Genomic DNA, 16579 nt, shown 5'->3' with positions numbered 1-16579 from the left:
TTACTTTATATATATATATATATATATATACACATACACATATATGTATATATATACATATCATAAATAAAACTGCGAGGCTTCTAGAAAAGTATACGAACATAAAATGTCTGTTTCACTTTTCTCTACAACTTTTGTTCCCAACATCTTTTGCTCCAACAAATATTTAACAAGTTACACTCAAGATGCATGCAGAAACACATGCTAGTCTACATACAAAGTATATGTTACTGCTGCCCAATTTTAAATGAAACTGAAATGTGTCAGTAAATTTTATTAAAGGGCTGCGCCATTGCTCAAGCGGTTAGTTGCTGGCTTCCCACCGCGGCGGCCCGGCTTTGATCCTGGGTCTGGTCAAGTTGGATTTGTGGTGGACAAAGTGGCGCTGGGGCAGGTTTTCTCTGTGTACTTCCATTTCCCCTGCCAATTTCCACCAACTGATCCACAATCACCCTCACCTATCATCTGGGGCTGGTACAATAGGCCAGAAGTGGCCACAGTACAAGGGACTTAGTCCCACCCTGTTAGCAATAAAAAAAAAATTGGTAAAGCTCCACAATATTGAATATCATGAGAATCCATTCAGCGATTCTAGAGCTCTTACATGGAGACAGAGAGAGGCATGGTGAAGTTTTGGTAAGAGCAACTGCTATAGTTCGACATACAGCAAAACACAAGGGCATTAGACATTTATAAAACGGTAAAGGTAAATTTGTCCCTGTGCTTAACGAATTTAGCACTATGCCATGAAAGCGTACGGGAGAGTGGATGTACAGATCCACACTTTATTGACCTTGGCACTAGCTGGAGGTCAGTGGTCAGCTTCACGCCCCAGCCACTTTACCCCTGGTGAAAGAGCCCCCAGTACCCATCGGATAGGAGGTTGAATGGACCCTAGAATTGGTCTGAATGATGTGGAGAAGAAAAAATTCTTGACCCTACAGGGACTTGAATTCTGACCCCTCGGTCATCCAGCCCGTAGCCAGTTACTACACTGACTACACTATCCAAGCTCCTGTATAAAAAGTACATATTGTGACATGTTGACCCCTAGCCCCCCAGCTGCACGTAGCGGTAACGTAGCGCTCGCGTAATAGGCGAGTAATCACCCCGCATCCTGGTAGCTACGCAACGCGCAACGCGCGGTGACGTCACGAGCGGAGCCGACATGATCCGGGCGGAGCCGACGTTAGCCGAGTCCCCGCGACCTTGAAGCTATGCAAAGCGAATCAACAGCGGTGATGTCACCGAGGGATATCGCGGTTGCTAGGCAGCAGTCAACAACTCCGGACAGCGTGGCTAGCAACACGGACCAGACGACAATTGTCCGATCAAGGCTACATAAGGAGCAGCGAAGGCTATTCACAGTCAGTCAGTCAGTCAGTGCGTTACCAACGAGTTCTCAGTTCGCAAGTTACGAGCTACAGACGCGTGTGCGATAACCAGTGATAACCAGTTATATCTGGAGTGTGTAATTCAGGGAGACTTGTATAGCTCCCGCGTTATTAATACGTGAAGACTCTTGAAGATAGTGTTAAGAGATTTTGTTGTAGGGTTTGTAAAGTGTGGAAACCCGTAATATTGTGATAATTAATTGTAGCCGTTGTTTGTAGGTTGTTAAATAAACCAATTAACCATCTCTACGGCGTCTTCAGTAACGTAAACACGTTACACTGGTGTCAGAAGTGGGATTAGAACTTACACACGTGACCGACGAGATTCGATCTCAAGACACGCGACAACTGGTGTCAGAAGTGGGATTAGAACTTACACATGTGACCAACGAGCTTCGAACTCAAGAAACTCGACAACTGGTGTCAGAAGTGGGATTAGAACTTACACACGTGACCGACGAGATTCGATCTCAAGACACGCGAAGTCAGTCAGTCAGTCAGCCCTGGAGCTACCTCCGAGCGAGTCCTCGAGCTACCTCCGAGTTAGTTCCGAGTTAGCCAGCAACTAGTCAGTTGTATTGTGGCATTTGGAATGTACTAATTGTGATACTGCAGATAGCAGTAATTGTAAAACTGTCAATTGGGTGATTGTAAGTGCGAATGTGAAATAAAATTCGCTACATCAAATACGGCGAGAATTTGTCGCGATATACGCCCGACACGCGACAATATTTTTTATATACTTAACATCTTTTGGAGTTCAATTTTTTAATGGAGTTAGAAGATAACAATTACAATTGATCTGCCAAGTAAACAGAATGGTCAGAGCGATGGTACCAGTACAAGGAGGGGGAAAAGAGGAGAGACAAGTATGTCTTTACATGTCAGTGATACCTTTACAGTTGTAAATAGAGATATACAGATATAAGACAATATCATAGCTGGAATAAAGATGTGATAAAAGTGGCCAGAGGTTGGGTTTGCTTCAAGCACTTCAGTTTCTCCCATCAAATCTCATTCCACCAAGTGCTCCACATTCATCACTCACCCTACCATCAACACTATATGGTCTCAGTACTGACAGCGTTCTTCAGTAACCAACTTAAAAAGAAATAAGGCCTCATCCATAATGGAGTAGTTAAACTAGACCTCTAATATGCAGTTCATACATACAGCACAAAGAAGTAATCCAGTTACAGTTACCTAATTTTATGCTGAGAACAATAAACATTAAATGCTTCAATCTCCTTACTTTGTGTTAGGGCAAAAGGGGTCTGGGCACTTAGCCTCGGCGAGAACAATGAATTGCTTTTCAGCCTCATAGGTTTCAAGGCTCTCCTTAATGGCCAGTTTCATCAGTTCATCCTCAGTTCTTTTAGCCCCACAGATAGTTAGCGTTTGTGTTGGAACATCAGAAAATAGATCTGCACCAGATTTCTTTCGCCAGCAAGTTAACTCAGGCACTGGTGAAGTTTGGTACACTGAAAGAAAATAATTTATCTTTCACAAATGGATTATTTACCAGAACATCAAAGCGATTACTTTTCAAACCAAATGTTCCAGTTCAAATTAACAAAACCTAATTGTCTCCAATTTTCAGAAAATTCTTTCACTCTGTCGATGTTATAAATTTAAGCAATTTCAGTGGAATCTTAAGCTTCTTAGTGATCTCCTAAAAGTAAGTAAAAAGGTAAAGGTATCCCTATAACAGGCTGTGGAGGTCCATAGGGTTGTGAGATGTTGAGGTTCCCACATTGTCTAGACAATTGGCACATAGATGGCGGCAATGTTGTCAGCCTTACGCACCGGCCGGATCTTAGCCCCAACAGCATACTCATTTCTGTTAGAGGCTGAGTTGACCCCAGGGTCATAGTGTGGCTGGAAGGATAAGGTAAATTGAAAAGAATATCAATGACCTCATCGGGATTCGATCCCGTGACCTTCCAGCTTGTAGCATAGTGTCTCAACCAACTACACTACCACGTGCCCCTAGTAATCTCCTATTCATGGAAATTCTTAATTGAGTTCCTATTAGAAATGCTGTTTCTAATGCCACTGGTTTTCATTGACAACTCAGATCATGGTTACTGTTTAGACACACAGTTTCTAATGACTTCCGTATACAGTAGTGAGCCAGGATAGCTCAGCTGGTATAGCAACTGGCTACAGGCTGGATGACCGAGGGGTCAGAGTTCAAGTCCTGGTAAGGTCAAGAATTTTCTCTTCTCCAGGTCATCCAGACCAGCTCTGGGGTTCACCCAACCTCCAATCCAGTGGGAATCAGGGGGCTCTTTCCCCAGGGGTAAAGTGGCTGGGGCATGAAGCTGACCAATCACCTCCAGCTAGTGGCAAGGCAAAGAAAATGTGGATCTGTACATCCACCCCTACTTTTTTCTTTTTACTTTACCTTTACATATACAATAAACGTTTCCCATTATTCATTTTTTTGTTTAATGATACTGCGAGTAATTCATACTGTACAGCATCAGATACTTGAATGGCAGTGAATAATGAAATGCGAAGGATGTGGAAGTAACTGTCATGGATTAATTTAAGATCCAGTGCTATCCCAATATACGCCTGAAGGCAGTGCAGGAATCCATGAAAAACTAGTCAAGCTAAGTCACTGTCCAAGTTTGGTCATTTATCAGCAATTTGTCCATGCTACTATATTTGTCCAAGACTGGATAGCAACACACTGATGAAATATCTTCCTCAGGATTTTGGGTTTGAAGTTCTCTGTGTCACTCGACAGTGGATGAAGCTACCTTTTCTTGTCCCTTGGACATATCTAGATCATTTTCTACTTATTTCTTTATAGCAAAGTGCTACAAATGGCTAGAGAACTGAAAAAATGGACCAGTTTAGAGGTGAGCCAGAAGCAGAGTTGTTGGAAATTGAAGTGATAACAGACAGGAAATAAACTAGGTATCTCTGAGTGAAGCAAATATACTACCACCAACCTAATGTGCTTTGCATTTAAGTGGCAAAATTCCAGTTAAAATGAGAATCAGTAAGAAACTTCAATTACATTCTTTCACTGTTTCTGTAACCATACTCACTGTGTTCTCGCTGTCTGGGTGCATGTGAAGGTTTCTGATGGAACTCCATATATTTCTGCTGAACAACTGTTTCGAGAAGGGGTCTCTCCAATTCCTCCATGCTGATTACAGCTTCAGTCCTGTTCCTGCGCCTCCCTTTGTTCTTAGTTTCTTTTGTGCCCTTAAAATACTCATCACTCTCTTGTCGTTTCAATGGCACTGACCGCACTGTCACTTCTTCTATATTATCTGTGTTTACTGTTTTCCATGATCTGGAACCAGAGTACAACCATGCTCCACTTAACACTACCCCCTGTAATGCTCTTTACTCTGGGATTCATGAAGAAGATTAATGATGCAATGAATATCATAAGAGAAAATTACCCAAATTTTGAATACAGTATTAAAATTAGGAGAGCTTCTTATGATATGATATCCTGGTACAAAGAAATTCTCTGAGAAAAAGAAAGCTTCTAGCAAGACAGTCTTGATGTCTTCTTCAAGGTGGACTACAACTAAGAAATGAACCGGAGCCCACTGACCTTTAAGTAATCTTATATGTATTTTATAAGGAATTTTAAATACATTAACAATATTACTTGGACATTTTATTTATTGTATAACTGTAATAAATATGATGTTAGGAACGCTTCCATAACCACTATACTAAAAAGACCCCATATAATGATTCAGTTAGCGCTCCTATTTCAAGGAATGCGTTTCCAGTTCTAGATATACTTTGACTGTAACCAAAGTTTTTGAACCCAAACCATTAATTAACTTAACTCACTGCCTTCAAACTACAGGAAATTTTACTAAAGTTTGTCAACACACTCAAATTCTAGTTAATATGAGCGAATAGACTATATACAAAGACCTATGTGCATTTCTGTGTGTATCTCAAATGTAACTTGGTAAATATTCATCACAGCAAAAATTGTTTCAAACAAAAACTGCAGAGAAATGAAGCACATACTTTATGCCCAATATACGTTTCCGGAAGTCCGTCTGTTTAGAGGCAATTAAACACAAGAGCACGAACATGTCATAACTGCTATTGTGTCACAACCCCCTGTGACCTGTTTATTATTATGAAAGTGGGGGTGAGGCACTCCAATTTCTTATTCTGATCCCAATGCTGTCACCAATTTTACTGTGGTGCACAACTGTGGCATCCAGAATCGGACCAAACCAAGATCACGGAATTGCATTTTAAACCCACTGTCACTTTAAAGCTCTATAAACTATTTTTTTTTTGATAACGGAAGCTTGTTCTCACTATGAGTATGAGGGGTGAGCCATAAAACTGGCCTTCCCACTGCGACCTTCAATGATCTATTGTGCTTAAAGGTCGTTCTCATGATTGTAAACCAGATATGAATCGCAAACCCATAGACATTTCTCATAAAAGTTATTCGGAAAATATGTTTCAAATTCTGTTTCACAGAATTGAGGTGGTCATAAAACCTTTCCAGAAACTCAGAATCAACAGAAATATCATTTTCCACTAAAAAGGATTTCAATGTTGGAAGAGGTGCAACTTGTCTGTCTTTTACATAACTAATCCATAACACCAGGTTTTTTTCTCGAATGCCTTTATTTTGTCGTAGGCATCAAGAACAGCATTTCCCTGAAGGGAGAGATTTAGTTCATTTAATTTAGCAAAAACATCTAAAAGATATGACAGTGGTAATAACCATGCTTTGTCAACAAGAAGTGATGCAAAATCAGAATTATGTTCCTTTACAAACAATAAAACTTCTTGCCTCAACTGAAATACCTTTGTTAGTACTTTGCCCCTGGAAAGACAGCAAATTTCAGAATGAAGCAAAAGTTGTGTATATTCATTGCCCATTTCATCAGAGTATGGAAAATAACCTGTTACTTAACGGTCGAGCCTTAACAAAATTAACTAGCTTTACAGCATTGTCTAGCACAGTTCTAAATTCTGGCAGCATTCCTTTGGAGGCCAAAGCTTCCCTATTTATGAAACATTGTATCCAATTCTAATCCTGAACTACTTCCTTGACCTTAGAAACAACCCCATTATGCCTGCATGTAAGGGCGTCAGCTCCATCCGAACAGAAGACCACACATTTCTTTCACTGGATCCCTTTGTCTCTTATGTAATTATCGAGAGTGTGAAATATTTCTCCTCCAGTTGTTCGGGTTGACAAAGTTCTACAAAACAGAATATCGTCTTGAATGTTGTTATCATGTGCATATTAACTGCACATCATCTGCAACATCAGTAGTCTCGTCTATTTGTAACGCATTATAGGGGCTCTTCTTAACTCTTCCGATTAACTGAGATTCTATGTCTCCTGCCATATCGTTAATTCTACGACTGACAGTGTCATTTGAAAAAGGAATCAAACCAACATCTTTTAATAACTTGTTGCCAAACATAGTTTTCACCACATCTTTTATAGCTGGAAGAAGTAAATTTTCCCTGATAGAATGAGGTTTCCATTTTGGCTATGCACAATCTTAAGAGGTAGTTCCAGTGCCTTGCTATTAAACGAACCCATGACCGAAACTATATTTTGCCCATGATTTAAAGTCCCTAAGCATCACCGAAAAAAATTCAATTGGCTTATTTTTCACACAATGTTTAGTTTCTAAATGTCGTCATAGTTTCACAGGTTTCATGCACTCGTTCGACAACACTTCATAACACAAACACATTGAGGTTTCTGTTCACTTTCATCACCACACCAAGTAAGCCCAAATTCCAAATATGGACTGTTATATTTCCTACTATATTTTTTCTTTGAACTGCTTGCTTCTTCAAATTTAATAGTATCACATTTATTCAACATTATAACATGTGTATCACAATTACGGTTAGCATCACCTGTTTTGTTTGCCTTTCTTTTCAAAGTTCCTGTTCTAAGGCACTTTTCCATTTTTCTGAAAAATGTATAAAAACTGGAGTTAACTCATGACACACTTTGTCCAACTATCAATCAGCACTTCTGAAGATATACTGAGCGTTCATTGAAAGAGGAAAACTTTTAGTAATAAATAACAATAGACAACAGCCAATTGGTTGAAAGGTATATAACATGTTTACTACAAATCTAACAAAACAGCAAGGGAAAGCGGGAGCAATGAAACCATAATGTTGTTCACTGCACCCTTCTTTTATTATCTGTCTTTCTGTAGCTACCAATTATTGGTGCAGTCCCTTCTCTGAAGTTAGTGACAATGCAGTCACACTCTCATACCCTGGAAATACCGGATTCTTGTCTGGCCATTGAAATGTTCATGGAATTAGAAAGACTGTCTTTTTTTTCCAGTANAATAAAGACTATGATATAATTAATTTTTACTTGCTTATTTAATTTTAACTTCTTTTGTTTGGATAATTTTTTATTTAATTTAAGTCTGCTGTCATTGCAGACCGCAGGATGAGAAACGCTGTTATAAACTATACAACTGAAGCTGGATGCCTGAGGAATGTGCTACGTCTAAAGGTGATCTCAACGCTGGTTTCCAGCTGACCAACCTGTGGTTCACCTAACATATTTCAATTTACAAGACTTATAATAAATTTCTAATAAATTATACATAAGATCACCCCCTCATTAAATAAAATCATAAAATTAATAACCTGGGGCACAACACTATTATGTTATGCATACATTTCCTAATTTGTTTACCTTTAGTGGCCAGTGACTATTCTACCCTTTAATTTAAACTTTGCAGCACAATGGTTTCAACAAAGCTGGCCATTACAAAACCTCAGAAATTGAAATCAGGAGTCCCTTATATAATTAATGGAGGTGTTAACCCACTGTCAAGTAACATGGTCTCTGACACATGGTTGGCTGCTCTGTAGAAACTGTTCTGCCCTGTCCACAAAACAATTTAAGTTCATGCTTACACTGTGCTAATATTTTGTCTTGTCATCAATATGACAGCTTTACAGTCTTCTGTGGTCTTTCTTTGACCAAAGAATGCCTTTTGTTTATTGATATATACCAGAGATGAACCAGAACTAAGATACTTTCTCTAGGTGCACTGCAATAGATGAGACTCACAGCCATTTAAACAATGTAGCAAGGATAGGCAGATGTGATTTAAAGAAGTCTTCACAGGGTTAAATATGTATCTATGACATAAAAATTTTGTCTCCCAACCAAAATATAAGATTACCTTCCCAACTCGGTCTGAATATTCTGGTTTCGTAACCACGTCATCTTACGAAATACCTCCAGTATATTTGCGTGATGGTGTTGGGTGTCATCAGGCATCTCCACCTGCTTGTTCTTGTCCGTGCCTTCCTCAGTGCATTTTTCCTTCCTGAAAAATTATATCTAAGTGAACTGTTACCCAGTATTTACACTGCTTCAGATTAATCAGTTGTTCTTCCATGTATTTAGTTGAATATTCAGCATATTAAAACAAATCTGTAATGAAAACTGTAAATCATAATGTGATTTACATTTAACGAACGTATAGTCTTTTTGGAAAATGACCCATTTATGAGAAAACTAGCACTGATTTGAGCTTCATGCAAAACAGGGTTTATGTTCAACTGATATAAACCAAAATAAATTTGATTTACAATCTTCTGATAAGCAGCACTCACGGGGAAGAAGACTGTACAAAATTTTGGTAGGAAAACCTGAAGAAAAGACACCATTAGGAAGACAAGAGGCATAGATAAGATACTATTAAGATGATCTTAAAGAAACAGGATGGGGGGTTTGGACTGGTTTCCTTTGGTTCAGAACACATACCAGTGGTATGCTCTAAAGAACCTTTGAGTCTGATAGCATTGAGAATTTGAGTAACTGATCAAACTACCTGTATTTGCTTCACAAGGACACAGCCACAGGACTTAGTCTTCTGGCATATGCTGTTATGACGAAGTTATTTAACAATGTTTAACAATCTTCTGCATCCATCTTCAGGATAGGTGCTTTTCTACTCTGAAGGTGGAGGCAGTGGGTAAATCCAAAATACTGATAAGTATCTACCACACTACACACTTCCACATTCCAAAAAACAATCTTCATAGTTACTGGTATGATGACCTCAAACATGAAATTTATTTCAGAATATGTGGTAGGGACACCAAACATAAACTTCATTAAAGTACATTCTGCAGTTTCACAGACAAAGTCAGTGGACAGATGGAAAAATGGACCAGACCTCCATTCTCACCTTTTCTGTAAATCTTCCTGTGCTTTCTGCAGCATCTCTTCGACTCTCTTTCGGTTTTTTGCTTTCAAACATTCAACATCATCTTCAAGCTTCTCACTATATTCACATTCAAAACCTTGTTTCTGTGCCTGCAAGAAGGGTGTGAGGTGGTCCACTTGTGGCTTCTCCTTGTCAGTGGAGACACAACCCACAACATGGGATGAAGCATCACCATCCTTTACACTGTTCTGGCCCGACACTTCACCACTGGTCTCTCCTGAATCTCCAGTTTCCTTGCTCATCACTGCTGCCTGATCTACATAAAATTAAATTAACCTATAGAACTGCAAACCTGACATAATCATTAAGAGTCCTTTCATTTCTCAAAATTCATTCCCGATTTAAAACAAAAATTTACTTTTAAAGGCTTGATATTTTTGCGGTAGGTTTTTAGATTTATGTTTTCAATTCATCGCTGGGATAGCAACAAGCTATGAGTTGGATGGCCAGGGTTTGATTCTTGGCAAGGGATGATTTTTCTCTTGTCCATTCATTTATTCATCATTCCATAAATCCTTACATGGTTAAACACCAATGGATACAGAAATAGTCAACATGAGTAAACATCACATACTGCATCACAATTGTGTAGTGTCATACCCGTTAAAAATATTAATATACAACATGAACAAAAACCTTCATCTATAACAGTAATGCGCTATCAACTACCACCCATAACAAATCCGAAATTTTAATTGTTGTCACAGTTAAAATATTCGTCCAATGAATACTGAATTTAAAAATAGGAATATTTTAACAGCAGACCTAAATTTTTTCATCTCATGAGCTTGGTCTTTTATATTAGGTGGAAGTTTATTAAAAATTTTAATTCCAAAATAATATGTTCCCTTTTGAAAGACAGTTAAGTTACACGAGGGATAATGGAGGTTATTACTATGTCTTGTGTTGATTGTATGAATCTCAGAATTAGATGAAAACAGATCTTTGTTTTTGACCACAAATAACAAAACGGAAAAAATGTACTGTGAGTAAAGTGGCAGAATTTTTAATCTCTTAAACAACTCCCTACAAGAATCTCTACTTCTAGAACTGGTGATGACTCTTATTACCTTCTTCTGTAGTCTAAAGATACGGATGCAGAGGGGCGAATTACCCAAGAAAATCAGGCCATATGTCATAACAGAATGAAAATATGAAAAATATACCGATCTCATTGATTCTAATGACATATATAGTTTAATAGCCCTAACTGCATAGAAAGCTGAACCCAGTTTGGACATGAGCCAGTCAATGTGTCTTTTCCATGATAGGGTATTATCAATCATCAGACCAAGGAACTTAATATCAGGGGTTGTAGCAATCTGACTGTTACTATAAATGATAGGTATGTCCATTGTATTACTATTCTTGGTTGAGAAACGCATAAAATATGTTTTATCGAGATTCAATGTCAGTAAGGTAGGCTTGAACCATTCATTTATATTCTTGAATATTAAATTTAGTTTGTTTTCATACTCAATACGATTAAAGTTCTTAACAATAATCCTGGTATCATCCGCGAAGAGAATAGGTATCGATTTACTCTTTATAAAATTTGGCAGATCATTAATGTATACCAAAAACAATAAGGGACCTAAGATTGATCCCTGGGGAACACCACTGACAGTCTTACCCCAACTTGAGTGAGTGCACCTCTTATTAGTTACAACTCTTTGATGTCTACCATGAAGGTAGGATTCCAGTAACGCATTACCTTTCCCTACTATTGCATAAAACTTCAATTTAGATAATAGAACATATTGATTAACACAATCAAAGGCTTTATTTAGGTCACAAAAAATGCCTCCAACTGGTATTTTATTATTCAAGGCCTTTACTTTCATTAATTAAATTATATGAAGCAAGTTTTGTGGATGAATCACACCTGAAACCATATTGGTGATTGGATAATATATCTTTATGTGATGGAGCAATCTTACAAATATAACCTTTTCAATAACTTTTGAAAAGGATGTAAGTAACAATGTAATGACAGCAACCAGACCACCTCTGGGGCCCACCCAGCACCCTATCCAATTGGTACCAGGGGCTCTTTCCCCCTGCATAAAGCAGTCAGGGCATGACACTGCCCACTCACCTTGATGTAAGTACCAAGGTCAAGAATGCTGGAGCCATACCTCCACTCTCCCATACATCTTCTTGGTATAGTGCTTAATTAATTAAACACAGGGGCAACTTTACCTTTTTTACCTTCATGTTTACAACTGGGTGATGAAACATTTATAAGAGTTGAGAAGGAGAGGTTCTGTCAACACTTGCCCTAGCTCAGGTGGTTAGTTCAGCTTTCACACTGCAGTGATCCAGATTAATCATGGGTCATGTCATGTGGAATTTGTACAGAAAAAGTTGCACTCCTACCTGTATGTATGTCAGTCACTCTTACTAGTTCTCAGTCTATCACTTGTGTCTCATTCATTAACAATTCCATCATCCAGTCCTATATAACCGTGTTACTGACAGCACCATTCAAATCACCAACTTCTTATATAACCTAAAGTTGGACATATAGAAAACATGTAACTGTCCGTATCGTTGTAGGCTTTGCCTAGCATCAGCTGTTTACTTGCACATGCTAAGCAATGATACTTGCGCTGTCACATTTGCTTGAATGTGGGCAGTTCCCACATCACTCCCTGGCAGAGATGGTTGGTCAGTTGTTGAAGCGAACAGGAAAACGTATGTGACGTCCAGAGCATGTAGTTCATGCTACAGGCAGTGGTGGCATGACATGCGGAACCGCGGTTGGGGTTGTGTCAGCTGTGGGGTTGAAGGTCTTGGCGGTGGTCCTGCAGCCTGTCTCGTTCAGCAGGTTTGACTCTGTCAGTTGACACGGTGATGGGCTTGCCACGCACGAGGATTTGCATTGTCTTCTCCTTCTGTGACAGGACCTGGTAGGGGCCACTATAGGGGGGCTCCAACGTTCTGCGAGTCATGTCCAGCCAGAGGAAAACGTGTGTAACTTCTCAAGGTCGCTGTGCACAAATGTAGCCTGAGAGGCGTGGCATGTTGCTGTAACTGGTCTGAGGCGGGACATATATTGGTGGAGTTGGGTGACTAGATGCGCTGGATCCACTGGATCAGCAGTCAGAGTTAGCAGTTCTCCTGGTATTCTTAGTGGCTCACCATACACGAGTTCAGCTACTGATGCCTGCAGGTCCTCTTTGAATGCTGTGCAGATTCTGAGGAGAACCAGGGGCAGGGCTTCTGTCCAGTGTTTGTCTGCGTGGCACATGATGGCTGTCTTTAGTGTTCAGTGGAAACGTTCAATGAGTCCATTTGCTGCTGGGTGGTGGGCGGTTGTCCGCGAGAGTTGAATGCCACAGAGCTTGGCCAGGGAGTGGAAGAGTTGAGATTCAAATTGACATCCCTGGTCAGTGGTGATGGTCTGTGGGCAACAGAAGTGGGATATCCAGCCGGTCACTAGTGTGCGTGCCACTATGTCGGCTGTGATGTCCGAGATGGGGATGACTTCTGGCCAGCGGGTCAAAGTCGACTGCAGTGAGGCAGTATGTGTAGCCTCCTGACGTTAAAAGGGGTCCCACACACCTTTAGGATGAATTGATTACAAATTCCACAGTACCTTCTTTCTTATTTGAACCCGAAATTCATATTTTAGCTAGAAAATATGCATTACATATATTTTGGCATGTATGGTATTTATAGTATGGTTCTATGAGACTGCAGCAAACAAACTTGCCATTATGGTGTCACCATCCATAAATTAACAAATATAAATATGATAAAAGCCTCAAGGCTTCCATTACAACCAATGAAAGGACACTCAGATGGAAGGCGGCTAGGAAAAGTTGGTGAGGCAGTTCAGCAATCTAGTCGTTCTGCAGAACCACTTTTCACACAGCTATCATACATGAACTCTCACTATTCCAACATGTGATGCCAAAGTGGCTCTTTAGTCCAGCAAATAACATCACTGATGAGCAGACGTATAGGTCCACCAGTCTTAACCTCAGCATTATACGAGTATGGACGTGAGTGGTCAGCTTCATGCTCCTGCCACTTTATCCCCAGGAAAACAGCGCCCCCCCCTACCCATTGTATAGAAGGCTGAATGGGCCATAGAGCTTGCCTGGACACTATGGAGAAGAGAAAAATCTCTTCCCCAATGGGAATCAAACCCTAACTTCCCAGTTATCCAACCTAGCGGCTATACCAACTGAGCTATACATGCTAAATACAGTACAGCAGTGGGGGGTTTAAGAAACATGGGTTGTCACGTGTTGGGTGCATAACGTGACAAATAACTTCACGCCGTATTGGATAGAGCGAATTTATTCCACGCGCTCTTACAATCACACTAGTTTACAATCTCACAACTACTGCTATCTGCAGTATTACAATTACTTGGCCTGAGAAGGCTAGACTACAACTGACTGGTTGACTGACTCACTGCTGGCTAACTCGTAACTCACTCTTGAATAGTCTTCGCTGCTCCTTATTTAGCCCCGTTACGGACAACACAGAAAACAGTTACGTAATAGGCACCACTGTTGTCTGACGCTGTGTTTGCCGATAGCCTAGCAACGCTGTCGGGAGTTGTTTACTGCTGAGTAGCAACGGTGGCATCCCATGTTACATCACTGTGGGAGGGGGCGGGGTGTTGACTGGCCTATTACCGTAGCAACGGCAATGCTCCGAAGGTGTTACGTCACCGCTGACAGCAGAAGGGGTGTCATGCGTCACAATATAAATCAGATGGTCCATAACACACATACTCATCTCATGGTAGCTATTCAATGACTTCATGGGGCACTCAGCACTTTGTGGACCATGTTTGCTGTAAGTCACTTTCCTTACCATCTAAGACATTTTCAATATATGCTGTATTACAGATGAAGACTCATACATGAAATACTGCATAAATGCACATTTCTGCGATCCTAAATGGCCAATTCCCCCAGAAAAGGAAAAGAATAAAGACTTCATGTTCAACAATGACCCATTTTCTTAAGTAGGTCTTTGTTCCTCATGAATTGCATACACTTCATTCAAACATATACCATGAACAATATACCAAGTAAGGCTGCTCTTGCTGAACACCCTCGGGACTTCCCTAGGTTGAGACACTGGCTACCCTGGGTCAATTTTTGTGATTTTCCTCAGCCCCTCCCAGAAAATTACCTTGATTTGGCCACAACCACTTCCAACTGTTCTCCAATTTATGCACTACCATTCAACACTATATTGCACAGCTACTAACAGCATCATAATATAACCCCCCTTATTAATACCTCCAGTGAACAAACAATACAATGAACAGTCTGAGGAGAGCAGCAACTCTAGGGTACGTGGACCAAGGATGACATGGGAATACAAGGGTACACAATAGAAACAACCTGGAGGATCTTCTGTTCATCAGTTGGTACCCATCATCCACTTTGAACAATTCATACAGCAAAGACCTACCTCTTCATTATAACAATCTACACTTTTTCTTATACTTTTTAATTTGATTTAACAGCACTTACTAGAAGTTACACAAACACTTCATACCAAACATATTTTATTGAAGATACAGTGACATACTGGCTCTGCTATCTGTGTAAATGTAAGGTACAACTATGTCTGTTAACAGGCCATGGACGCCCATTGGATTGTGAGAAGTCAAGGCTCTCACATTTTCTAGATAATCGGCTCAAAAATTGCGGTGAGTTTGTCAGATTTACGTGCCGGCCGCCCTTTACCCCCAGGAAGCATCCTGGTACTCATTTTTTTTTAGAGGCAGAGTCAACCCCAGGGCCATTGTGACTGGAAGGATTTGCTCAACTGAAAAATCCAATGACCTCATCGGGCATCAAACCCGAGACCTCACGGCTTGTAGCACAGTGCTTCAACTAACTACGCTACCGCGTACCTCCTGCTATCGATGTAATATGATAACTGTCTAAATATAACCACAATCGCAAGACAATACTGTGGGGATCATGACACTAAAACTACGTTCTAGTTACCATAAAACTGTTCCAAATAATGAGCTTATAACCTTTAACTTCTAACGCTGTGACGTATACTACTTATAAAATAGAAGTAAGTAGTAAGAACTGTCAAACATGCTTCCTTCTTACCAATACATAAACAACACAAGACTGAGAAAACTAACCAGTTCCTTCCTTACCTCTCAACTAAACAGACTTCCCACCATTGTTAACAAAACTGACATTTATGATTACTAAATCTATTTAATGCATACACACAGGAACATTGTGCTGTTCTTATAAGCTGGCATCCACATACCAAAAACATGCCATCTCAATAACCAACTTTACAAAATTCATTCAATTCATGGACCAGCTACCACCAACTACTGACAAAACACGCGGACATCTATCGTGAAGATCGTGAATATCTCCGACTTTTCCGACCGACTCCTCAGCGATGTATACCACGGATCACCATAGATCGGATATGATTGTTTATAAATGACAGGTACAGGTCTGTATGGCCATCTTTTCTTGTATGCTATACTCCCACTAACCGACTTCTGTAGCTCAACAGGTCATAGGGCCTATTGCAATATGTTGAAGTCAAAACACACTGGGTAGACAAATCTTTATTTGGCCATATAAACTGCCTACTTAACTATTTAGAGACGTATCTTCTTCTCATTAAAAAATTTCTGGTTTCAAATGATTGGGCTGGCTAACCCAAATACAGATATTTGTAATTTTTGGTAATCCTTCTAAATGAATTCAAAAAAAAATGCAAAAACTCACCACAGCTTCCTTTTCCTTATACTTGACACAGTCATGGAATGCATAATTATAAAGAATTATGACAGGTATATTTTTAGTTATGTCAAACATGTCTTGGATCCTTTATATACTCATCAATATGAAAGAAAGAATGCTTTCTTCAGTTGCAGGAACAGGGTGAGACATAGTAGCTTGTTAC

At 39.8% G+C, this 16579-nt stretch overlaps 1 protein-coding gene across 3 annotated transcripts in view; it reads right to left on the bottom strand.

Annotated features, from left to right (window-relative positions):
- The window catches only part of LOC111874176, a 22673-nt gene extending 6656 nt beyond the window's left edge, over positions 1–16017 (bottom strand). Inside the window, exons 1-5 of one of the 3 annotated variants that reach the window (XM_023869449.2) lie at positions 15789–16017; positions 9611–9905; positions 8597–8743; positions 4457–4707; positions 2647–2875 (exon numbers count right to left, since the gene is read on the bottom strand). In XM_023869449.2, the coding sequence (XP_023725217.1) occupies positions 2647–2875; positions 4457–4707; positions 8597–8743; positions 9611–9891 (908 nt within the window). In that variant the 5' untranslated portion in view covers positions 9892–9905; positions 15789–16017. The remainder of the gene's footprint in view (positions 1–2646; positions 2876–4456; positions 4708–8596; positions 8744–9610; positions 9906–15788) is intronic. The other 2 variants (XM_023869448.2, XM_023869451.2) reach the window with 2 other exon arrangements.
- Positions 16018–16579: the final 562 nt, after the last annotated feature.

This window comes from Cryptotermes secundus, unplaced genomic scaffold (assembly GCF_002891405.2).
Source record: "Cryptotermes secundus unplaced genomic scaffold, Csec_1.0 scaffold26, whole genome shotgun sequence".
Lineage (NCBI taxonomy): Eukaryota > Metazoa > Arthropoda > Insecta > Blattodea > Kalotermitidae > Cryptotermes > Cryptotermes secundus.
Note: the sequence above shows the minus strand (reverse complement) of the source record. Positions and strands in the feature narration are given on the sequence as shown.